We start from the raw sequence: 26554 nt of genomic DNA on the forward strand, positions 1-26554 counted from the left end.
AACATTGTTGGAACCACTATTCCTTCAAACATACCCATTTTGCTTTCCGAGATAATGTTCTCGACTTCCACACATTCTTCAAGGCTCCCAGAATTTTCGCCCCCTCCCCCACCCTATGATCCACTTCCGCTTCCATGTTTCCATCCGCTGCCAGATCCACTCCCAGATATCTAAAACACTTCACTTCCTCCAGTTTTTCTCCATTCAAACTCACCTCCCAATTGACTTGACCCTCAACCCTACTGTACCTAATAACCTTGCTCTTATTCACATTTACTCTTAACTTTCTTCTTTCACACACTTTACCAAACTCAGTCACCAGCTTCTGCAGTTTCTCACATGAATCAGCCACCAGCGCTGTATCATCAGCGAACAACAACTGACTCACTTCCCAAGCTCTCTCATCCCCAACAGACTTCATACTTGCCCCTCTTTCCAAAACTCTTGCATTCACCTCCCTAACAACCCCATCCATAAACAAATTAAACAACCATGGAGACATCACACACCCCTGCCGCAAACCTACATTCACTGAGAACCAATCACTTTCCTCTCTTCCTACACGTACACACACATATATATATATATATATATATATATATATATATATATATATATATATATATATATATATATATATATATATATATATATATATATATATATATATATGCATATATATATATATATATATATATATATATATATATATATATATATATATATATATATATATATATATATATATATATATATATATATATATATATATCTTTCTTTCATACTATTCGCCATTTCCCGCATTAGCAAGGTAGCGTTAAGAACAGAGGACTGGGCCTTTGAGGGAATATCCTCATCTGGCCCCCTTCTCTGTTCCTTCTTTGGAAAAAAAAACAAAAAACAAAAGGGGAGGATTTCCAGCCCCCCGCTCCCTTCCCTTTTAGTCGCCTTCTACGACACGCAGGGAATACGTGGGAAGTATTCTTTCTCCCCTATCCCCAGGGATAGCGACAAAGTATAAAAAAAAAAAAAAAAAAAAAAAATATATATATATTTATATATATATATATATATATATATATATATATATATATATATATATATATATATATATATATATATATATATAAATATATATATATATATATATATATATATATATATATATATATATATATATATATATATATATATATATATATATATATATATATATATATATATATATATATATATATATATATATATATATATATATATATATATATATATATATATATATATATATATATATATATATATATATATATATATATATATATATATATATATATTCCTATGAGTCCATTGGGAAAATGAAACACGAAAAGTTCCCAAGTGCACTTTCGTGTAATAATCACATCATCAGGGGAGACACAAGAGAGAAATATAACAGTCAGTTGATATACATCGAAGAGAGGAAACTATGACGTCATTTGGTAAACATGTGATTGTCCAAAACATACAACGAGCGTTCATAAACTTATCATTTTACAAATTTTATCAACATTAAAGCTATATCTAATTTGTATAGACCATCACTAATATTAAGATTATAATTCTTTGTGTATTTAATAATAGAAGATTCAATGATATTTCTCTTGGTAATAGAGTTAGAGTTAATAACTGAGATGGCGTTACTCCAGTCAATACAATGATCATAGTTTTTAACGTGATTAAAGAAGGCATTTGGTTCTTGTCCCGTTCTTATACTATATTCATGTTGCTTAAGTCTAACAGAAAGGTCCTTACCAGTCTGACCAACATAGAATTGATCAGTTTCCACAAGGCACTTTATAGATGCATCCAAGAGAATTTTCTGGTGAATTCCTGATTAAGATATTCTTTATAGTATTATTGTTGCTAAAGGCAAAACAGCAAAACAGAAAAAAAGGAAAAGCTGCATTGGTTTACACTCAATATGTAGCCCCATAGACATTTATTTGGCTTATCCCGGACGTTTCACTGCCCTGGTTTATTTCATCGACAACATGTCACCCCGTATTCCAATCGTTTCCAATTCACTCTATTCCTTGCCCCTTTCACCCTATGCTTTGTTCAGGCCCCAGCCGCTCAAATCTTTTTCATTCCACCCTTTCACCTCCAATTTGGTTTTCGCTTCTCCTTGTTCCTCCACCTCTGACAAATATATCCTCTTTTTTCAATCTTTCCTCACTCATTCTCTTCATATGTCCAAACCATTTCAACACACCCTCTTCTGCTCTCTCAACCACACTCTTTCCATTTCCACACATTTCTCTTACTCTTTCATTACTTACTCGATGTGAGTCCTCATAAAATCTACTTTCCAACACATTCACCCTCCTCCGTACAACCCTATCTATATCTATGCCTCGCAACCATACAACATTCTTGAAACTACTATTTCTTCAAGAATACCCATTTTTGCTTTCTGAGAGAAAGTTTTCTCCTTCCACACAATCTGCATTTCTCCCAGAAAATTCCTCCCCTCCCCTATCTTATGACTCACTTCCGCTTCCATGGTTCCTTTCTCTGCTAAGTGCTTTCCCAGATATCTAGAATACTTTACTTCCTCCAATTTTTCTCCATTCAAACTTATATCCCAACTAACCTGTTCCTTAACCCTACTGAACCTAATAACGTTCCTCTTATTCACATTTACTCTCAACTTTCTCTTTCCACACGCTTTTCCAGACTCAATAGTTAACTGCAGTTTTTCACTGGAATCAGCCACTTCTAGAGCTTATTCAACGGCGAACAACAACTGACTCACTTCCCAGGCCCTCTCATCCCCAACAGACTGCATTCTCGCCCTCTCCAAAACTCTTGCATTTACTTCCCCAACCACCCCATCCATAAACAAAGTAAATAATCACGCACCCCTGCCGCAGACATCTTCACTGGTAACCAGTCACTCTCCTTTTCTTACTCGTACACATGCCTTACATCCTTCGTAAAAACTTTTTGCTGCTTCTAGCAACTTACCTCCTACACCATATACTCTTAAGACCTTCTACAAAGCATCTCTATCAACCGTATCATATGCCCTCTCCAGATCCAATACTTACATACAAATTCATCTGTTCTTCCAAGAATTTCTCACATGCATTCTTCAAAGCAAACACCTGATCCACACATCCTCTACCACTTGTGAAACCACACTGCTCTTCCCCAATCTGATGCTCTGTACATGCCCTCACCCTCTCAATCAATACCCCTCCCCCCCATGCAATTTCCCAGGAATACTCAACAAACTTATACCTCTGTAATTTGAGCACTCACTCTTATCCCCTTTGCCTTTGTACAATGGCACTATGCACGCATTCCGCCAATCCTCAGGCACCTCACCATGAGTCATACATACATTAAATAACCTTACTAACCAGTCAACAATACAGTCACCCCCTTTTTTAATAAATTCCACTGCAATACCATCCAAACCTGCTGCCTTGCCGGCTTTCATCTTCCGCAAAGCTTTTACTACCTCTTCTCTGTTTACCAAATCATTTTCCCTAAACCTCTCACTTTGCACACCACCTCGACCAAAACACCCTATATCTGCCACTCTATCATCAAACACATTCAACAAACCTTCAAAATACTCACTCCATCTCCTTCTCACATCACCACTACTTGTTATCACCTCCCCATTAGCGCCCTTCACTGAAGTTTCCATTTGCTCCCTTATCTTACGCACTTTATTTACCTCCTTCTAGAACATATTTTTATTCTCCCTAAAATTTAATGATACTCTCTCACCCCAACTCTCATTTGCGCTCTTTTTCAGCTCTTGCACCTTTCTCTTGACCTCTTGTCTCTTTCTTTTATACATCTCCCACTCAATTGCATTTTTTCCCTGCAAAAATCGTCCAAATGCCTCTCTCTTCTCTTTTACTAATAATCTTACTTCTTCATCCCACCACTCACTACCCTTTCTAATCAACCCACCTCCCAGTCTTCTCATGCCACAAGCACCTTTTGCGCAATCCATCACTGATTCCCTAAATACATCCCATTCCTCCCCCCCTCCCCTTACTTCCATTCTTCTCACCTTTTTCCATTCCGTACTCAGTCTCTCCTGTTACTTCCTCACACAAGTGTCCTTCCCAAGCTCACTTACTCTCACCACCCTCTTCACCCCAACATTCACTCTTCTTTTCTGAAAACCCATACAAATCTTCACCTTAGCCTCCACAAGATAATGATCAGACATCCCTCCAGTTGCACCTCTCAGCACATTAACATCCAAAAGTCTCTCTTTCGCGCGCCTGTCAATTAACTCGTAATCCAATAACGCTCTCTGGCCATCTCTCCTACTTACATACGTATACTTATGTATATCTCGCTTTTTAAACCAGGTATTCCCAATCACCAGTCCTTTTTCAGCACATAAATCTACAAGCTCTTCACCATTTCCATTTACAACACTGAACACCCCATGTATACCAATTATTCCCTCAACTGCCACATTACTCACCTTTGCATTCAAATCACCCATCACTATAACCCGGTCTCGTGCATCAAAACCACTAACACACTCATTCAGCTGCTCCCAAAACATTTGCCTCTCATGATCTTTCTTCTCATGCCCAGGTGCATATGCACCAATAATCACCCATCTCTCTCCATCAACTTTCAGTTTTACCCATATTAATTGAGAATTTACTTTCTTGCATTCTATTACATACTCCCACAACTCCTGTTTCAGGAGTACTGCTACTCCTTCCCTTGCTCTTGTCCTCTCACTAACCCCTGACTTTACTCCCAAGACATTCCCAAACCACTCTTCCCCTTTACCCTTGAGCTTCGTTTCACTCAGAGCCAAAACATCCAGGTACATATACATATATTATCCCTGGGGATAGGGGAGAAAGAATACTTCCCACGTATCCCCTGCGTGTCGTAGAAGGCAACTAAAAGGAGAGGGAGCGGGGGTGCTGGAAATCCTCACCTCTCTATTCTTTTTAATTTTTCGAAAAGAAGGAACAGAGAAGGGGGCCAGGTGAGGATATTCCCTCAAAGGCCCAGTCCTCTGTTCTTAACGCTACCTCGCTAATGCGGGAAATGGCGAATAGTTTGAATATATATATATATATATGTATATATATATATATATATATATATATATATATATATATATATATATATATATATATATATATATATATATATTCCTACACGTACACATGCCTTACATCCTCGATAAAAACTTTTCACTGCTTCTAACAACTTGCCTCCCACACCATATATTCTTAATACCTTCCACAGAGCATCTCTATCAACTCTATCATATGCCTTCTCCAGATCCATAAATGCTACATACAAATCCATTTGCTTTTCTAAGTATTTCTCACATACATTCTTCAAAGCAAACACCTGATCCACACATCCTCTACCACTTCTGAAATCATGCTGCTCTTCCCCAATCTGATGCTCTGTACCTGCCTTCACCCTCTCAATCAATACCCTCCCATATAATTTACCAGGAATACTCAACAATTTGTAATACTCAACTGTAATTTGAGCACTCACTCTTATCCCCTTTGCCTTTGTACAATGGCACTATGCACGCATTCCGCCAATCCTCAGGCACCTCACCATGAGTCATACATACATTAAATAACCTTACCAACATTCTCAGTGAATGTAGGTTTGCGGCAGGGGTGTGTGATGTCTCCATGGTTGTTTAATTTGTTTATGGATGGGGTTGTTAGGGAGGTAAATGCAAGAGTCTTGGAAAGAGGGGCAAGTATGAAGTCTGTTGGGGATGAGAGAGCTTGGGAAGTGAGTCAGTTGTTGTTCGCTGATGATACAGCGCTGGTGGCGGATTCATGTGAGAAACTGCAGAAGCTGGTGACGGAGTTTGGTAAAGTGTGTGGAAGAAGAAAGTTAAGAGTAAATGTGAATAAGAGCAAGGTTATTAGGTACAGTAGGGTTGAGGGTCAAGTCAATTGGGAGGTGAGTTTGAATGGAGAAAAACTGGAGGAAGTGAAGTGTTTTAGATATCTGGGAGTGGATCTGTCAGCGGATGGAACCATGGAAGCGGAAGTGGATCATAGGGTGGGGGAGGGGGCGAAAATTTTGGGAGCCTTGAAAAATGTGTGGAAGTCGAGAACATTATCTCGGAAAGCAAAAATGGGTATGTTTGAAGGAATAGTGGTTCCAACAATGTTGTATGGTTGCGAGGCGTGGGCTATGGATAGAGTTGTGCGCAGGAGGATGGATGTGCTGGAAATGAGATGTTTGAGGACAATGTGTGGTGTGAGGTGGTTTGATCGAGTAAGTAACGTAAGGGTAAGAGAGATGTGTGGAAATAAAAAAAGCGTGGTTGAGAGAGCAGAAGAGGGTGTTTTGAAATGGTTTGGGCACATGGAGAGAATGAGTGAGGAAAGATTGACCAAGAGGATATATGTGTCGGAGGTGGAGGGAACGAGGAGAAGAGGGAGACCAAATTGGAGGTGGAAAGATGGAGTGAAAAGGATTTTGTGTGATCGGGGCCTGAACATGCAGGAGGGTGAAAGGAGGGCAAGGAATAGAGTGAATTGGAGCGATGTGGTATACAGGGGTTGACGTGCTGTCAGTGGATTGAATCAAGGCATGTGAAGCGTCCGGGGTAAACCATGGAAAGCTGTGTAGGTATGTATATTTGCGTGTGTGGACGTGTGTATGTACATGTGTATGGGGGGGGTTGGGCCATTTCTTTCGTCTGTTTCCTTGCGCTACCTCGCAACCGCGGGAGACAGCGTGGAGGTATAAAAAAAAAAAAAAAAAAAATATATATATATATATATATATATATATATATATATATATATATATATATATATATATATATATATATATATATATCTTTCTTTCAAACTATTTGCCATTTCCCGCGTTAGCGCGGTAGCATTAAGAACAGAGGACTGGGCCTTTCAGGGAATATCCTCACCTGGCCCCTTTCTCCGTTCCTTCTTTTGGAAAATTAAAAAAAAAAAAAAGAGAGGGGAGGATTTCCAGCCCCCCGCTCCCTTCCCTTTTAGTCGCCTTCTACGACACGCAGGGGATACGTGGGAAGTATTCTTTCTCCCCTATCCCTAGGGATAATATATATATATATATATATATATATATATATATATATATATATATATATATATATATATATATATATATATATATTTTTTTTTTTTTTCTTATACTATTCGCTATTTCCCGCGATAGCGAGGTAGCGTTAAGAACAGAGGACTGGACCTTTGAGGGAATATCCTCACCTGGACCTCTTCTCTGTTCCTTCTTTTGGAAAATTAAAAAAAAAAAAAAAAAAAAAATATATATATATATATATATATATATATATATATATACATATATATATATATATATATATATATATGTATATATAATCCTAAATCGCAAGCATTCATGCAATCAGATATTCAGAGACAGACAGAAGAAGAAGAAGACGAAGACAATAATCGACGCGACAGTCAGACGATACATCGAGAAGCTTTTTGACCCTCGATATCCCTGGGGATATGGGAGAAAAATTACTTCCCACGCATTCCTCACGTGTCGTTGAAGGCGACTAAAGGGGACGGGAGCCGGGGGCTAGAAACCCTCCCCTCCTTGTATTTCTATCTTTCTAAACTGGTAAACAGAAGAAAGAGTCACGCAGGGAGTGCTTATCCTCCTTGAAGGCTTAGATTGGGGTGTCTAAATGTGTGTGGATGTAACCAAGATGAGAAAAAAGGAGAGACAGGTAGTATGTTTGAGGAAAGGAACCTGGATGTTTTGGATCTTAGTGAAACGAAGCTCAAGGGTAAAGGGGAAAAGTGGTTTGGGAATGTCTTGGGAGTAAAGTCAGGGGTTAGTGAGAGGACAAGAGCATTGGAAGGGGTAGCACTACTCTTGTAACAGGAGTGGTGGGAGTATGTGATAAGTGTAAAAAAGTAAACTCTAGATTGATATGGGTAAAACTGAAAGTTGATGGAGAGAGATGGGTGATTATTGGTGCATATGCACCCGGGCATGAGAAGAAAGATCATGAGAGGCGAGATTTTAGGAACAGCTGAGTGAGTGTGTTAGTAGTTTTGATACACGAGACCGGGTTATAGTGATGGGTGATTTGAATGCAAAGGTGAGTAATGTGGCAGTTGAGGGAATAATGGGTGTACATGGGATGTTCAGTGTTGTGAATGGAAATGGTGAAGAGCTTGTAGATTTATGTGCTGAAAAAGACTGGTGATTGGGAATACCTGGTTTAAAAAGAGATATACATATGTATACGTACGTAAGTAGGAGAGATGGCCAGAGAGCGTTATTGGATTACGTGATAATCGATAGACGCGGGGAAGAGAGACTTTTGGATGTTAATGTGTTGAGAGGTGCAACTGGAGGGATGTCTGATCATTATCTTGTGGAGGCGAAGGTGAAGATTTGTGGAGGTTTTCAGAAGAGAGAATGTTAGGGTGAGAGTGGTAAGAGTAAGTGAGCTTGGGAAGAAGACTTGTGTGAGGAAGTACCAGGAGAGACTGAGTACTGAATGGAAAAAGGTGAGAACAAAGGTCGTAAGGGGAGTGGGGGAGGAATGGGATGTATTTAGGGAAGCAGTGATGGCTTGTGCAAAAGATGCTTGCGGCAGGAGACGCGTGAGAGGTGGATAGATTAGAAAGGGTAGTGAGTGGTGGGATGAAGAAGTAAGATTATTAGTAAAAGAAAAGAGAGAGGCATTTGGACGATTTTTGCAGGGAAAAAATGCAAATGACTGGGATATGTATAAAAGAAACGGGAAGGAGGTCAAGAGAAAGGTGCAAGAGGTGACAAAGAAGGCAAATGAGAGTTGGGGTGAGAGAGTATCAATAAATCTTAGGGAGAACAAAAAGATGTTTTGGAAGGAGGTAAATAGAGTGCGTAAGGCAAGGGAATAGATGGGAACATCACTGAAGGGGGCTAATGGGGAGGTGATAACAAGTTGTGGTGATATGAGAAGGAGATGGAGTGAGTATCTTGAAGGTTTGTTGAATGTGTTTGATGATAGAGTGGCAGATATAGGGTGTTTTGGTCGAGGTGGTGTGCAAAGTGAGAGGGTTAGGGAGAATGATTTGGTAAAGAGAGAAGAGGTAGTAAAAGCTTTGCGGGAGATGAAAGCCGGCAAGGCAGCGGGCTTGGATGGTATTGCAGGGGAATTTATTGTAAAAGGTGTGACTGTGTTGTTGACTGGTAGGTAAGGTTATGTAATGTATGTATGACTCATGGTGAGGTGCATAAGATCTGCAGGAATGCTTGCATAGTGCCATTGTACAAAGGCAAAGGGGATAAGGATGAGTGCTCAAATTACAGAGGTATAAGTTTGTTGAGTATTCTTGGTAAATTATATGGGAGGGTATTGATTGAGAGGGTGAAGGCATGTACAACGCATCAGATTGGGGAAGAGCAGTGTGGCTTCAGAAGTGGTAGAGGGTGTGTTAATCAGGTGTTTGCTTTGAAGAAAGTATGTGAAACATACTTAGAAAAGGAAATGGATTTGTATCCAACATTTATGGATCTATAGAAGGCATATGATAGAGTTGATAGAGATGCTCTGTGGAAGGTATTAAGAATATATTGAGTGGGGTGGCGACGGGAATGAATAAGGAGAGACAGTATGGATTATGTACATGTGTATATATGTATATATACACGCGTATATGTGTATATATATATATGTATACGTTGAGATGTATAGGTATGTATATATGTGTGTGTGTAAACGCGTATGTAAATACATGTGTATGTTTGTGGGTTGGGCCATTCTTTCAAGTTTCCTTACACTTCCTCGCTAACGCGGGAGACAGCGACAAAGTATAATGATAATATATATATATATATATATATATATATATATATATATATATATATATATATATATATATATATATATATATATATATATATATATATATATATATATATATATATATGCATATATATATATATATATATATATATATATATATATATATATATATATATATATATATATATATATATATATATATATATATATATATATATATATATATATATATTTATATATATATATATTTATATATATATATATATATTTTTTTTTTTTTTTTTTTTTTTTTTTTTATACTTTGTCGCTGTCTCCCGCGTATTGCGAGGTAGCGCAAGGAAACAGACGAAAGAAATGGCCCAACCCCCCCCATACACATGTACATACACACGTCCACACACACAAATATACATACCTACACAGCTTTCCATGGTTTACCCCCGGACGCTTCACATGCCTTGATTCAATCCACTGACAGCACGTCAACCCCTGTATACCACATCGCTCCAATTCACTCTATTCCTTGCCCTCCTTTCACCCTCCTGCATGTTCAGGCCCCGATCACACAAAATCTTTTTCACTCCATCTTTCCGCCTCCAATTTGGTCTCCCTCTTCTCCTCGTTCCCTCCACCTCCGACACATATATCCTCTTGGTCAATCTTTCCTCACTCATTTTCTCCATGTGCCCAAACCATTTTAAAACACTCTCTTCTGCTCTCTCAACCACGCTCTTTTTATTTCCACACATCTCTCTTACCCTTACGTTACTTACTCGATCAAACCACCTCACACCACACATTGTCCTCAAACATCTCATTTCCAGCACATCCATCCTCCTGCGCACAACTCTATCCATAGCCCACGCCTCGCAACCATACAACATTGTTGGAACTACTATTCCTTCAAACATACCCATTTTTGCTTTCCGGGATAATGTTCTCGACTTCCACACATTTTTCAAGGCTCCCAAAATTTTCGCCCCCTCCCCCACCCTATGATCCACTTCCGCTTCCATGGTTCCATCCGCTGACAGATCCACTCCCAGATATCTAAAACACTTCACTTCCTCCAGTTTTTCACCATTCAAACTCACCTCCCAATTGACTTGACCCTCAGCCCTACTGTACCTAATAACCTTGCTCTTATTCACATTTACTCTTAACTTTCTTCTTCCACACACTTTACCAAACTCAGTCACCAGCTTCTGCAGTTTCTCACATGAATCCGCCACCAGCGCTGTATCATCAGCGAACAACAACTGACTCACTTCCCAAGCTCTCTCATCCCCAACAGACTTCATACTTGCTCCTCTTTCCAAGACTCTTGCATTTACCTCCCTAACAACCCCATCCATAAACAAATTAAACAACCATGGAGACATCACACACCCCTGCCGCAAACCTACATTCACTGAGAACCAATCACTTTCCTCTCTTCCTACACGTACACATGCCTTACATCCTCGATAAAAACTTTTCACTGCTTCTAACAACTTGCCTCCCACACCATATATTCTTAATACCTTCCACAGAGCATCTCTATCAACTCTATCATATGCCTTCTCCAGATCCATAAATGCTACATACAAATCCATTTGCTTTTCTAAGTATTTCTCACATACATTCTTCAAAGCAAACACCTGATCCACACATCCTCTACCACTTCTGAAACCACACTGCTCTTCCCCAATCTGATGCTCTGTACATGCCTTCACCCTCTCAATCATTACCCTCCCATATAATTTACCAGGAATACTCAACAAACTTATACCTCTGTAATTTGAGCACTCACTCTTATCCCCTTTGCCTTTGTACAATGGCACTATGCACGCATTCCGCCAATCCTCAGGCACCTCACCATGAGTCATACATACATTAAATAACCTTACCAACCAGTCAACAATACAGTCACCCCCTTTTTTAATAAATTCCACTGCAATACCATCCAAACCTGCTGCCTTGCCGGCTTTCATCTTCCGCAAAGCTTTTACTACCTCTTCTCTGTTTACCAAATCATTTTCCCTAACCCTCTCACTTTGCACACCACCTCGACCCAAACACCCTATATCTGCCACTCTGTCATCAGACACATTCAACAAACCTTCAAAATACTCATTCCATCTCCTTCTCACATCACCACTACTTGTTATCACCTCCCCATATATATATATATATATATATATATATATATATATATATATATATATATATATATATATATATATATATATATATATATATATTTTTTTTTTTCATACTATTCGCCGTTTCCCGCGATAGCGAGGTAGCGTTAAGAACAGAGGATTGGGCCTTTTTTGGAATATCCTCACCTGGCCCCCTCTGTTCCTTCTTTTGGAAAATTAAAAAAAAAAAAGAAAAGAGAGGGGAGGATTTCCAGCCCCCCGCTCCCTATATATATATATATATATATATATATATATATATATATATATATATATATATATATATATATATATATATATATATATATATATCTTTCTTTCATACTATTCGCCATTTCCCGCATTAGCAAGGTAGCGTTAAGAACAGAGGACTGGGCCTTTGAGGGAATATCCTCATCTGACCCCCTTCTCTGTTCCTTCTTTGGAAAAAAAAAAACAAAAGGGGAGGATTTCCAGCCCCCCGCTCCCTTCCCTTTTAGTCGCCTTCTACGACACGCAGGGAATACGTGGGAAGTATTCTTTCTCCCCTATCCCCAGGGATAATATATTAGGTATATATATATATATATATATATATATATATATATATATATATATATATATATATATATATATATATATATATATATATATATATATATATATTCCTATGAGTCCATTGGGAAAATGAAACACGAAAAGTTCCCAAGTGCACTTTCGTGTAATAATCACATCATCAGGGGAGACACAAGAGAGAAATATAACAGTCAGTTGATATACATCGAAGAGAGGAAACTATGACGTCATTTGGTAAACATGTGATTGTCCAAAACATACAACGAGCGTTCATAAACTTATCATTTTACAAATTTTATCAACAATAAAGCTATCTAATTTGTATAGACCATCACTAATATTAAGATTATAATTCTTTGTGTATTTAATAATAGAAGATTCAATGATATTTCTCTTGGTAATAGAGTTAGAGTTGATAACTGAGATGGCGTTACTCCAGTCAATACAATGATCATAGTTTTTAACGTGATTAAAGAAGGCATTTGATTCTTGTCCCGTTCTTATACTATATTCATGTTGCTTAAGTCTAACAGAAAGGTCCTTATAGTATTATTGTTGCTAAAGGCAAAACAGCAAAACAAAAAAAGAAAAGCTGCATTGGTTTACACTCAATATGTAGCCCCATAGACATTTATTTGGCTTATCCCGGACGTTTCACGTGCCCTGGTTTATTTCATCGACAACATGTCGACCCCGTATTCCATATCGTTCCAATTCACTCTTTTCCTTTCACGCCTCTCACCCTAATGTTTGTTCAGGCCCCAGCCGCTCACAATCTTTTTCATTTCATCCTTTCACCTCCAATTTGGTCTTTCGCTTCTCCTTGTTTCCTCCAGCTCTGTCACATATATCTCTTTTTTCAATCTTTCCTCACTCATTCTCTTCATATGTCCAAACCATTTCAACACACCCTCTTCTGCTCTCTCAACCACACTCTTTCCATTTCCACACATTTCTCTTACTCTTTCATTACTTACTCGATGTGAGTCCTCATAAAATCTACTTTCCAACACATTCACCCTCCTCCGTACAACCCTATCTATATCTATGCCTCGCAACCGTACAACATTCTTGAAACTACTATTTCTTCAAGAATACCCATTTTTGCTTTCTGAGAGAAAGTTTTCTCCTTCCACACAATCTGCATTTCTCCCAGAAAATTCCTCCCCTCCCCTGTCCTATGACTCACTTCCGCTTCCATGGTTCCTTTCTCTGCTAAGTGCTTTCCCAGATATCTAGAATACTTTACTTCCTCCAATTTTTCTCCATTCAAACTTATATCCCAACTAACCTGTTCCTTAACCCTACTGAACCTAATAACGTTCCTCTTATTCACATTTACTCTCAATTTTCTCTTTCCACACGCTTTTCCAGACTCAATAGTTAACTGCAGTTTTTCACTGGAATCAGCCACTTCTAGAGCTTATTCAACGGCGAACAACTGACTCACTTCCCAGGCCCTCTAATCCCCAACAGACTGCATTCTCGCCCTCTCTCCAAAACTCTTGCATTTACTTCCCCATCCACCCCATCCATAAACAAAGTAAACAATCACGCACCCCTGCCGCAGACATCTTCACTGGCAACCAGTCACTCTCCTTTTCTTACTCGTACACATGCCTTACATCCTTCGTAAAAACTTTTTGCTGCTTCTAGCAACTTACCTCCTACACCATATACTCTTAAAACCCTCTACAAAGCATCTCTATCAACCGTATCATATGCCCTCTCCAGATCCAATACTTACATACAAATTCATCTGTTCTTCCAAGAACTTCTCACATGCATTCTTCAAAGCAAACACCTGATCCACACATCCTCTACCACTTGTGAAACCACACTGCTCTTCCCAAGTCTGATGCTTTGTACATACCTTCACCCTCTCAATCAATACCCCTCCCCCCCATGCAATTTCCCAGGAATAGTCAACAAACTTATGCCTCTGTAGTTTGAACACTCACCTTTACCCCCTTTGCCTTTGTGCAGTTGCACTATGCATGCATTCCGCCAATCCTCAGGCACTTAACCATGATCCATATGTTCAATGAATACCCTTACCTACCAATCAACAACACAGTCCCCCCCCCCCTTTTGATAAATTCTATTGCAATATCATCCAAACTCGCCTCCTTGCCGGATTTCATCTTCCGTAAACCTTTCACAACCTTTCTTAACCAAACCATTCTCCCTGACCCTATCCGTTCGCACTCCACCCCGACCAAAACAATCTATATCTGCCATTATCATCCAACACATTCAACAAACCTTCAAAATACTCACTCCATCTCCTTCTCACTTCATGACTATCTGTTACTACTTCTCCACTTGCTCCCTTTCCCGATGTTCCCATTTGTTTTCTTGTCTTACGCACGTTATCTACCTCCTTTCTAAAAACCTTTTTATTCTCTCTGAAACTTAATGATAATCTCTCACCCCAACTCTCATTTGCCCTCTTTTTTAACTCTTGAACATTTCTCTTGGCCTCCCGCTTCTTTATTCTATACGTCTCTCAGTCATTTGCACTCCTTCCTTGCAAGTATCGTCAAAACGCCTCTCTTTTCTCTTTCACTTACAACTTTACTTCTTCATTCCACCACTCACTAACCCTTATTAATATGCCCACCTCCCACCTCCCACCTGCCACAGGCATCTTTTGCAGAAGCCATAACTATTTCCCTAAACACATTCCATTCCTCTGCCACTCCCCTTGGATCATTTGCTATCACCTTTTGCTATTTTACACTCAATCTCTCGTGGTACTTCCTCACACAAGTCTCCTTTCTAAGTTCGCTTAAATCCACCACTCTCTTCTCCCCAACGTTCTCTCTTCTTCTTTTAAGACCTCTTTAGATCTTCACCTTCGCTTCCACAAGAAAGTGATCAGACATCCCTCCAAAAGTCTCATTTTTACACGCCTATCAATTAACACGAAATCCAATAATGCCCTTTGACCATCTCTGCTATTCACATAGGTATACTTATGTAAATCTCTTTTTAACCCAGGTATTGCCAATCACCAATCTGTTTTTCAGCACACAAATCACAAACTCTTCACCATTACCGTTTACAACACTGAATGCCCTCATGTACACCAACTATACCCTCAACTGCCAATTTGCTCACCTTCACATTTAAATCACACATCACTAAAATCCGGTCTCGTGCATCAATGCTGCTGACACACTCACTCAGCTGCTCCCAAAACACTCGCTTCTCAAGATCTTTCTTCTCTTGACCAGGTGCATAAACACCAATAATCACCCGTCTCTCTCCATCCACGTACAGTTTCACCTACATCAATTTAGATTTACTTTCTTACACTCCATCACATACTGCCATAACTCCTACTTCAAGGGTAGTGCTGCTCCTTTTTTAGCTCTTGTCCTTTCACCAACCCCTGACTTTTCTCCCAAGACTTTCCTAAACCACTTTTCCCCTTTACCCTTGAGCTTCGTTTCACTGAGAGCCAGAACATCCAGGTTTCTTTCATCAAACATACTTCCTATCTCTCCTTTCTTCCCTCACACACACACACACATTCAAACACCCCAGTCTGAGCCGTCGTGGAGGATAAACACTCCCCGTTGACTCCTTCTTCTGTTTCCCCTTTTAGAAATTGAAAATACAAGGAACCTGAGCTAGTTACCCATTCCATCAACCAATCCCAAGGAGTGAATGAAGAGCTGGGTTGCCTGTGGACCGACTGCCGCAATCTGAACTAGAACCTGTGCCCTCGACCCGTGAATGAGCCAGGGACATCCATACCACTGTACACCGAGGTTTACCTGAGTATAGGCCGCAAGGAAGCACGTCTTTCCCACCGCTCCATCGCCGACCATCACGATCTTTACTTGGTGACTCTGCTGCGCCATGTGTGGCACACCTGTAAGGAGAGAGAGAGACAGAGAGAGAGACAGAGACTGAGTCATGTGGGGACATACGGAGACTATACCTGAGGAGTGGCCAGACGTGAACGAGTTAGTGCCTTAGGTTCACCTGTCGAGACGAGAGACAGAACATTACTAAGGGATCAGCCCTAGAGGAGACATAACCGAAAACTTGCATGTGATGATACATAAAAGGTGGTATTACAAAAGGGGTTGAATTTCATGAATCAGTGAGTTCACGGGATTATCTTACTCTAGTCACTGTGGTGAGGGGTGTTAGGTTCGTGATGTCGGGCTGTTGATGGGCTAACTATTCCTCAAGAGACTGTCCAACTGATCTACATCTTTCTTGTCTTATGGTTCGAATTAAATTTCTGTTATCCTCAACCTGTTCAATTGTATACATCGGTCTCACCATCAAACATTGTGCTCTTTCAGCTCGAAAAAAGGTGAAAATACACAACATCAAAGTGTTCAAGATGTGGCCATTAAGTGGTCAAACCGTTGGGTTAAGACGAGAATGACAGCAGTTTAGTAAAGGACGTAAAGAATTAGAACAAGTTGAAAATGACACAATTTCATTGAATTAAAGATCCCAAGTCCTCCCATAACCTGCGTTTACGTTATGTAGAACCACAAGACTAAATTCTACTGGAAACGATACAGCAATCCAGCTGTTAGAAGCAGTGAAAAGTTTTTATCGAGGATGTAAGGCATGTGTACGTGTAGGAAGAGAGGAAAGTGATTGGTTCTCAGTGAATGTAGGTTTGCGGCAGGGGTGTGTGATGTCTCCATGGTTGTTTAATTTGTTTGTGGATGGGGTTGTTAGGGAGGTGAATGCAAGAGTTTTGGAAAGAGGGGCAAGTATGAAGTCTGTTGGGGATGAGAGAGCTTGGGAAGTGAGTCAGTTGTTGTTCGCTGATGATACAGCGCTGGTGGCTGATTCATGTGAGAAACTGCAGAAGCTGGTGACTGAGTTTGGTAAAGTGTGTGAAAGAAGAAAGTTAAGAGTAAATGTGAATAAGAGCAAGGTTATTAGGTACAGTAGGGTTGAGGGTCAAGTCAATTGGGAGGTGAGTTTGAATGGAGGAAAACTGGAGGAAGTGAAGTGTTTTAGATATCTGGGAGTGGATCTGGCAGCGGATGGAACCATGGAAGCGGAAGTGGATCATAGGGTGGGGAGGGGGCGAAAATTCTGGGAGCCTTGAAGAATGTGTGGAAGTCGAGAACATTATCTCGGAAAGCAAAAATGGGTATGTTTGAAGGAATAGTGGTTCCAACAATTTTGTATGGTTGCGAGGCGTGGACTATGGATAGAGTTGTGCGCAGGAGGATGGATGAGCTGGAAATGAGATGTTTGAGGACAATGTGTGGTGTGAGGTGGTTTGATCGAGTAAGTAACGTAAGGGTAAGAGAGATGTGTGGAAATAAAAAGAGCGTGGTTGAGAGAGCAGAAGAGGGTGTTTTGAAATGGTTTGGGCACATGGAGAGAATGAGTGAGGAAAGATTGACCAAGAGGATATATGTGTCGGAGGTGGAGGGAACGAGGAGAAGAGGGAGACCAAATTGTAGGTGGAAAGATGGAGTGAAAAAGATTTTGTGTGATCGGGGCCTGAACATGCAGGAGGGTGAAAGGAGGGCAAGGAATAGAGTGAATTGGAGCGATGTGGTATACCGGGGTTGACGTGCTGTCAGTGGATTGAATCAATGCACGTGAAGCGTCTGGGGTAAACCATGGAAAGCTGTGTAGGTATGTATATTTGCGTGTGTGGACGTATGTATATACATGTGTATGGGGGTGGGTTGGGCCATTTCTTTCGTCTGTTTCCTTGCGCTACCTCGCAAACGCGGGAGACAGCGGCAAAAAAGAAAAAATATATATATATATATATATATATATATATATATATATATATATATATATATATATATATATATATATATATATATATATATATATGCCAAAGGATAGGGGAAAAAGAATACTTCCCACGTATTCCCTGCGTGTCGTAGAAGGCGACTAAAACGGGAGGGAGCGGGGGGCTGGAAATCCTCCCCTCTTGTTTTTTTTTTTAATTTTCCAAAACAAGGAACAGAGAAGGGGGCCAGGTGAGGATATTCCCCAGAGGCCCAGTCCTCTGTTCTTAACGCTACCTTGCTAATGCGGGAAATGGCGAATAGTTTGAAAAAAGAAAGATATATATATATATATATATATATATATATATATATATATATATATATATATATATATATATATATATATATATATATATATATATATATATATCTCCTGAAACAGGAGTTGTGGAAGTATGTGATAGAATGTAAGAAAGTAAATTCTCGATTAATATGGGTAAAACTGAAAGTTGATGGAGAGAGATGGGTGATTATTGGTGCATATGCACCTGGGCATGAGAAAAAAGATCATGAGAAGCAAGTGTTTTGGGAGCAGCTGAATGAGTGTGTTATTGGTTTTGATGCACGAGACCGGGTTATAGTGATGGGTGATTTGAATGCAAAGGTGAGTAATGTGGCAGTTGAGGGAATTATTGGTATACATGGGGTGTTCAGTGTTGTAAATGGAAATGGTGAAGAGCTTGTAGATTTATGTGCTGAAAAAGGACTGATGATTGGGAATACCTAGTTTAAAAAGCGAGATATACATAAGTATACTTATGTAAGTAGGAGAGATGGCCAGAGAGCGTTATTGGATTACGTGTTAATTGACAAGCGCGCGAAAGAGAGACTTTTGGATGTTAATGTGCTGAGAGGTGCAACTGGAGGGATGTCTGATCATTATCTTGTGGAGGCTAAGGTGAAGATTTGTATGGGTTTTCAGAAAAGAAGAGTGAATGTTGGAGTGAAGAGGGTGGTGAGAGTAAGTGAGCTTGGGAAGGAGACTTGTGTGAGGAAGTACCAGGAGAGACTGAGTACAGAATGGAAAAAGGTGAGAACAATGGAAGTAAGGGGAGTGGGGGAGGAATGGGATGTATTTAGGGAATCAGTGATGGATTGCGCAAAAGATGCTTGTGGCATGAGAAGAGTGGGAGGTGGGTTGATTAGAAAGGGTAGTGAGTGGTGGGATGAAGAAGTAAGAGTATTAGTGAAAGAGAAGAGAGAGGCATTTGGACGATTTTTGCAGGGAAAAAATGAAATTGAGTGGGAGACGTATAAAAGAAAGAGACAGGAGGTCAAGAGAAAGGTGCAAGAGGTGAAAAAAAGGGCAAATGAGAGTTGGGGTGAGAGAGTATCATTAGATTTTAGGGAGAATAAAAAGATGTTCTGGAAGGAGGTAAATAAAGTGCGTAAGACAAGGGAGCAAATGGGAACTTCAGTGAAGGGCGCAAATGGGGAGGTGATAACAAGTAGTGGTGATGTGAGAAGGAGATGGAGTGAGTATTTTGAAGGTTTGTTGAATGTGTTTGATGATAGAGTGGCAGATATAGGGTGTTTTGGTCGAGGTGGTGTGCAAAGTGCGAGGGTTAGGGAAAATGAGTTGGTAAACAGAGAAGAGGTAATAAAAGCTTTGCGGAAGATGAAAGCCGGCAAGGCAGCAGGTTTGGATGGTATTGCAGTGGAATTTATTAAAAAAGGGGGTGACTGTATTGTTGACTGGTTGGTAAGGTTATTTAATGTATGTATGACTCATGGTGAGGTGCCTGAGGATTGGCGGAATGCGTGCATAGTGCCATTGTACAAAGGCAAAGGGGATAAGAGTGAGTGCTCAAATTACAGAGGTATAAGTTTGTTGAGTATTCCTGGCAAATTATATGGGAGGGTATTGATTGAGAGGGTGAAGGCATGTACAGAGCATCAGACTGGGGAAGAGCAGTGTGGTTTCAGAAGTGGTAGAGGATGTGTGGATCAGGTGTTTGCTTTGAAGAATGTATGTGAGAAATACTTAGAAAAGCAAATGGATTTGTATGTAGCATTTATGGATCTGGAGAAGGCATATGATAGAGTTGATAGAGATGCTCTGTGGAAGGTATTAAGAATATATGGTGTGGGAGGCAAGTTGTTAGAAGCAGTGAAAAGTTTTTATCGAGGATGTAAGGCATGTGTACGTGTAGGAAGAGAGGAAAGTGATTGGTTCTCAGTGAATGTAGGTTTGCGGCAGGGGTGTGTGATGTCTCCATGGTTGTTTAATTTGTTTATGGATGGGGTTGTTAGGGAGGTGAATGCAAGAGTTTTGGAAAGAGGGGCAAGTATGAAGTCTGTTGGGGATGAGAGAGCTTGGGAAGTGAGTCAGTTGTTGTTCGCTGATGATACAGCGCTGGTGGCTGATTCATGTGAGAAACTGCAGAAGCTGGTGACTGAGTTTGGTAAAGTGTGTGAAAGAAGAAAGTTAAGAGTAAATGTGAATAAGAGCAAGGTTATTAGGTACAGTAGGGTTGAGGGTCAAGTCAATTGGGAGGTGAGTTTGAATGGAGAAAAACTGGAGGAAGTGAAGTGTTTTAGATATCTGGGAGTGGATCTGGCAGCGGATGGAACCATGGAAGCGGAAGTGGATCATAGGGTGGGGGAGGGGGCGAAAATTCTGGGAGCCTTGAAGAATGTGTGGAAGTCGAGAACATTATCTCGGAAAGCAAAAATGGGTATGTTTGAAGGAATAGTGGTTCCAACAATGTTGTATGGTTGCGAGGCGTGGGCTATGGATAGAGTTGTGCGCAGGAGGATGGATGTGCTGGAAATGAGATGTTTGAGGACAATGTGTGGTGTGAGGTGGTTTGATCGAGTAAGTAACGTAAGGGTAAGAGAGATGTGTGGAAATAAAAAGAGCGTGGTTGAGAGAGCAGAAGAGGGTGTTTTGAAGTGGTTTGGGCACATGGAGAGGATGAGTGAGGAAAGATTGACCAAGAGGATATATGTGTCGGAGGTGGAGGGAACAAGGAGAAGAGGGAGACCAAATTGGAGGTGGAAAGATGGAGTGAAAAAGATTTTGTGTGATCGGGGCCTGAACATGCAGGAGGGTGAAAGGAGGGCAAGGAATAGAGTGAATTGGAGCGATGTGGTATACCGGGGTTGACGTGCTGTCAGTGATTGAATCAAGGCATGTGAAGCGTCTGGGGTAAACCATGGAAAGCTGTGTAGGTATGTATATTTGCGTGTGTGGACGTATGTATATACATGTGTATGGGGGGGGGGTTGGGCCATTTCTTTCGTCTGTTTCCTTGCGCTACCTCGCAAACGCGGGAGACAGCGACAAAGTATAATAAAAAAAAGATAATAAATATATATATATATATATATATATATATATATATATATATATATATATATATATATATATATATATATATATATATATATATATATATATATATACATCTCCTGAAACAGGAGTTGTGGAAGTATGTGATAGAATGTAAGAAAGTAAATTCTCGATTAATATGGGTAAAACTGAAAGTTGATGGAGAGAGATGGGTGATTATTGGTGCATATGCACCTGGGCATGAGAAGAAAGATCATGAGAGGCAAGTGTTTTGGGAGCAGCTGAATGAGTGTGTTAGTGGTTTTGATGCACGAGACCGGGTTATAGTGTTGGCTGATTTGAATGCAAAGGTGAGTAATGTGGCAATTGAGTGAATAATTGGTATACATGGGGTGTTCAGTGTTGTAAATAGAAATGGTGAAGAGCTTGTAGATTTATGTGCTGAAAAAGGACTGATGATTGGGAATACCTAGTTTAAAAAGCGAGATATACATAAGTATACTTATGTAAGTAGGAGAGATGGCCAGAGAGCGTTATTGGATTACGTGTTAATTGACAAGCGCGCGAAAGAGAGACTTTTGGATGTTAATGTGCTGAGAGGTGCAACTGGAGGGATGTCTGATCATTATCTTGTGGAGGCTAAGGTGAAGATTTGTATTGGTTTTCAGAAAAGAAGAGTGAATGTTGGGGTGAAGAGGGTGGTGAGAGTAAGTGAGCTTGGGAAGGAGACTTGTGTGAGGAAGTACCAGGAGAGACTGAGTACAGAATGGAAAAATGTGAGAACAATGGAAGTAAGGGGAGTGGGGGAGGAATGGGATGTTTTTAGGGAATCAGTGATGGATTGCGCAAAAGATGCTTGTGGCATGAGAAGAGTGGGAGGTGGGTTGATTAGAAAGGGTAGTGAGTGGTGGGGTGAAGAAGTAAGAGTATTAGTGAAAGAGAAGAGAGAGGCATTTGGACGATTTTTGCAGGGAAAAAATGAAATTGAGTGGCAGACGTATAAAAGAAAGAGACAGGAGGTCAAGAGAAAGGTGCAAGAGGTGAAAAAAAGGGCAAATGAGAGTTGGGGTGAGAGAGTATCATTAAATTTTAGGGAGAATAAAAAGATGTTCTGGAAGGAGGTAAATAAAGTGCGTAAGACAAGGGAGCAAATGTGAACTTCAGTGAAGGGCGCAAATGGGGAGGTGATAACAAGTAGTGGTGATGTGAGAAGGAGATGGAGTGAGTATTTTGAAGGTTTGTTGAATGTGTTTGATGATAGAGTGGCAGATATAGGGTGTTTTGGTCGAGGTGGTGTGCAAAGTGCGAGGGTTAGGGAAAATGAGTTGGTAAACAGAGAAGAGGTAGTAAAAGCTTTGCGGAAGATGAAAGCCGGCAAGGCAGCAGGTTTGGATGGTATTGCAGTGGAATTTATTAAAACAGGGGATGACTGTATTGTTGACTGGTTGGTAAGGTTATTTAATGTATGTATGACTCATGGTGAGGTGCCTGAGGATTGGCGGAATGCGTGCATAGTGCCATTGTACAAAGGCAAAGGGGATAAGAGTGAGTGCTCAAATTACAGAGGTATAAGTTTGTTGAGTATTCCTGGCAAATTATATGGGAGGGTATTGATTGAGAGGGTGAAGGCATGTACAGAGCATCAGATTGGGGAAGAGCAGTGTGGTTTCAGAAGTGGTAGAGGATGTGTGGATCAGGTGTTTGCTTTGAAGAATGTATGTGAGAAATACTTAGAAAAGCAAATGGATTTGTATGTAGCATTTATGGATCTAGAGAAGGCATATGATAGAGTTGATAGAGATGATCTGTGGAAGGTATTAAGAATATATGGTGTGGGAGGCAAGTTGTTAGAAGCAGTGAAAAGTTTTTATCGAGGATGTAAGGCATGTGTACGTGTAGGAAGAGAGGAAAGTGATTGGTTCTCAGTAAATGTAGGTTTGCGGCAGGGGTGTGTGATGTCTCCATGGTTGTTTAATTTGTTTATGGATGGGGTTGTTAGGGAGGTGAATGCAAGTGTTTTGGAAAGAGGGGCAAGTATGAAATCTGTTGGGGATGAGAGAGCTTGGGAAGTGAGTCAGTTGTTGTTCGCTGATGATACAGCGCTGGTGGCTGATTCATGTGGGAAACTGCAGAAGCTGGTGACTGAGTTTGGTAAAGTGTGTGAAAGAAGAAAGTTAAGAGTAAATGTGAATAAGAGCAAGGTTATTAGGTACAGCAGGGTTGAGGGTCAATTCAATTGGGAGGTGAGTTTGAATGGAGAAAAACTGGAGGAAGTGAAGTGTTTTAGATATCTGGGAGTGGATCTGGCAGCGGATGGAACCATGGAAGCGGAATTGGATCATAGGGTGGGGGAGGGGGCGAAAATTCTGGGAGCCTTGAAGAATGTGTGGAAGTCGAGAACATTATCTCGGAAAACAAAAATGGGTATGTTTGAAGGAATAGTGGTTCCAACAATGTTGTATGGTTGCGAGGCGTGGACTATGGATAGAGTTGTGCGCAGGAGGATGGATGTGCTGGAAATGAGATGTTTGAGGACAATGTGTGGTGTGAGGTGGTTTGATCGAGTAAGTAACGTAAGGGTAAGAGAGATGTGTGGAAATAAAAAGAGCGTGGTTGAGAGAGCAGAAGAGGGTGTTTTGAAATGGTTTGGTCACATGGAGAGAATGAGTGAGGAAAGATTGACCAAGAGGATATATATGTCGGAGGTGGAGGGAACGAGGAGAAGAGGGAGACCAAATTGGAGGTGGAAAGATGGAGTGAAAAAGATTTTGTGTGATCGGGGCCTGAACATGCAGGAGGGTGAAAGGAGGGCAAAGAATAGAGTGAATTGGAGCGATGTGGTATACCGGGGTTGACTTGCTGTCAGTGGATTGAATCAAGGCATGTGTATGGGGGTGGGTTGGGCCACTTCTTTCGTCTGTTTCCTTCCGCTACCTCGCAAACTCGGGAGAGAGCGACAAAGGAAAAATATATATATATATATATATATATATATATATATATATATATATATATATATATATATATATATATATATATATATATATATATATATATATATATATATATATATATATATATATATATATATATATATATATATATATATATATATATATATATATATATATATATATATATATATATATATATATATATATCTGGGAGTGGATCTGGCAGCGGATGGAACCATGGAAGCGGAAGTGGATCATAGGGTGGGGGAGGGGGCGAAAATTCTGGGAGCCTTGAAGAATGTGTGGAAGTCGAGAACATTATCTCTGAAAGCAAAAATGGGTATGTTTGAAGGAATAGTGGTTCCAACAATGTTGTATGGTTGCGAGGCGTGGGCTATGGATAGAGTTGTGCGCAGGAGGATGGATGTACTGGAAATGAGATGTTTGAGGACAATGTGTGGTGTGAGGTGGTTTGATCGAGTAAGTAGCGTAAGGGTAAGAGAGATGTGTGGAAATAAAAAGAGCGTGGTTGAGAGAGCAGAATAGGGTGTTTTGAAATGGTTTGGGCACATAGAGAGAATGAGTGAGGAAAGATTGACCAAGAGGATATATGTGTCGGAGGCGGAGGGAACGAGGAGAAGTGGGAGACCAAATTGGAGGTGGAAAGATGGAGTGAAAGATTTTGTGTGATCGGGGCCTGAACATGCAGGAGGGTGAAAGGAGGGCAAGGAATAGAGTGAATTGGATCGATGTGGTATACCGGGGTTGTCGTGCTGTCAGTGGATTGAATCAGGGCATGTGAAGCGTCTGGGGTAAACCATGGAAAGCTGTGTAGGTATGTATATTTGCGTGTGTGGACGTATGTATATACATGTGTATGGGGGTGGGTTGGGCCATTTCTCTCGTCTGTTTCCTTGCGCTACCTCGCAAACGCGGGAGACAGCGACAAAGAAAAAAAAAATATATATATATTTTATTTATATTTTTACTTAGAAAAGCAAATGGATTTGTATGTAGCATTAGGTTATTACGTACAGTAGGGTTGAGGGACAAGTCAATTGGGAGGTAAGTTTGAATGATGAAAAACTGGAGGAAGTTAAGTGTTTTAGGTATCTGGGAGTGGATTTGGCAGCGGATGGAACCATGGAAGCGAAAGTGAATCACAGGATGGGGTAGGGGCGAAAGTTCTGGGAGCGTTGAAAGAAAGGAAAGCAAAAATGGGTATGTTTGAAGGAATAGTGGTTCCAACAATGTTATATGGTTATATGGTTGTGCGGAGGAGGGTGGATGTGCTGGAAAGAAGATATTTGAGGACAATATGTGGTGTAAGGTGGTATGATCGAGTAAGTAATGAAAGGGTAAGAGAGCTGTGTGGTTATAAAAAGAGTTTGGTTGAGAGAGCAGAAGAGAGTGTTTTGAAATGGTTTGGTCACATGGAGAGAATGAGAGAGAAAACATTGACACAAAGGATATATTTGTCGGAGGTGGAGGGAACGAGAAGTGGGAGACCAAATTGGAGGTGGAATGATGGAGTGAAAAAGATTTTGAGTGATCTTGGCCTGAACATGTAGGAGGGTGAGAGGCGTGCAAGGAATAGAGTGAATTGGAACGATGTGGTATACCGGGATCGACTTCCTGTCAGTGGATTGAACCAGGGCATGTGAAGCGTCTGGGGTAAACCATGGAGAGTTTTGTGGGGCCTGGATGTGGAAAGGGAGCTTTGGTTTCGGTGCATCATACACGATAGCTTGAGAGTGAATGTGAACGAATGTGGCCTTTGTTGTCTTTTCCTAGCTCTACCTTGCGTGCGTGCGGGGGAAGGGGGTTGTCATTTTATGTGTGACGAGTTGGCGACGGGAATGAATAAGGTAGCAAAAGTGAATTATGTACATGTGTATATATGTATATGTCTGTGTATG

The 26554-nt window shown here is 40.4% G+C and overlaps 1 protein-coding gene across 4 annotated transcripts in view; it reads right to left on the reverse strand.

The window, feature by feature from the left end:
• LOC139762734 (rho-related protein racB-like) overlaps positions 1-26554 on the reverse strand; it is an 82335-nt gene that overhangs the window by 20269 nt on the left and 35512 nt on the right. For 2 of the 4 annotated variants that reach the window (XM_071687797.1, XM_071687808.1), the window contains one exon: positions 16365-16462. The exons of 1 other annotated variant lie outside the window; for it this stretch is intronic. In XM_071687797.1, the coding sequence (XP_071543898.1) occupies positions 16365-16451 (87 nt within the window). In that variant the 5' untranslated portion in view covers positions 16452-16462. Of the gene's footprint in view, positions 1-16364; positions 16576-26554 lie in introns of all 4 variants that reach the window. One more of the 4 variants, XM_071687787.1, reaches the window with a different exon arrangement.

Source organism: Panulirus ornatus, chromosome 3, assembly GCF_036320965.1.
Source record: "Panulirus ornatus isolate Po-2019 chromosome 3, ASM3632096v1, whole genome shotgun sequence".
In the NCBI taxonomy this organism is placed as follows: domain Eukaryota; kingdom Metazoa; phylum Arthropoda; class Malacostraca; order Decapoda; family Palinuridae; genus Panulirus; species Panulirus ornatus.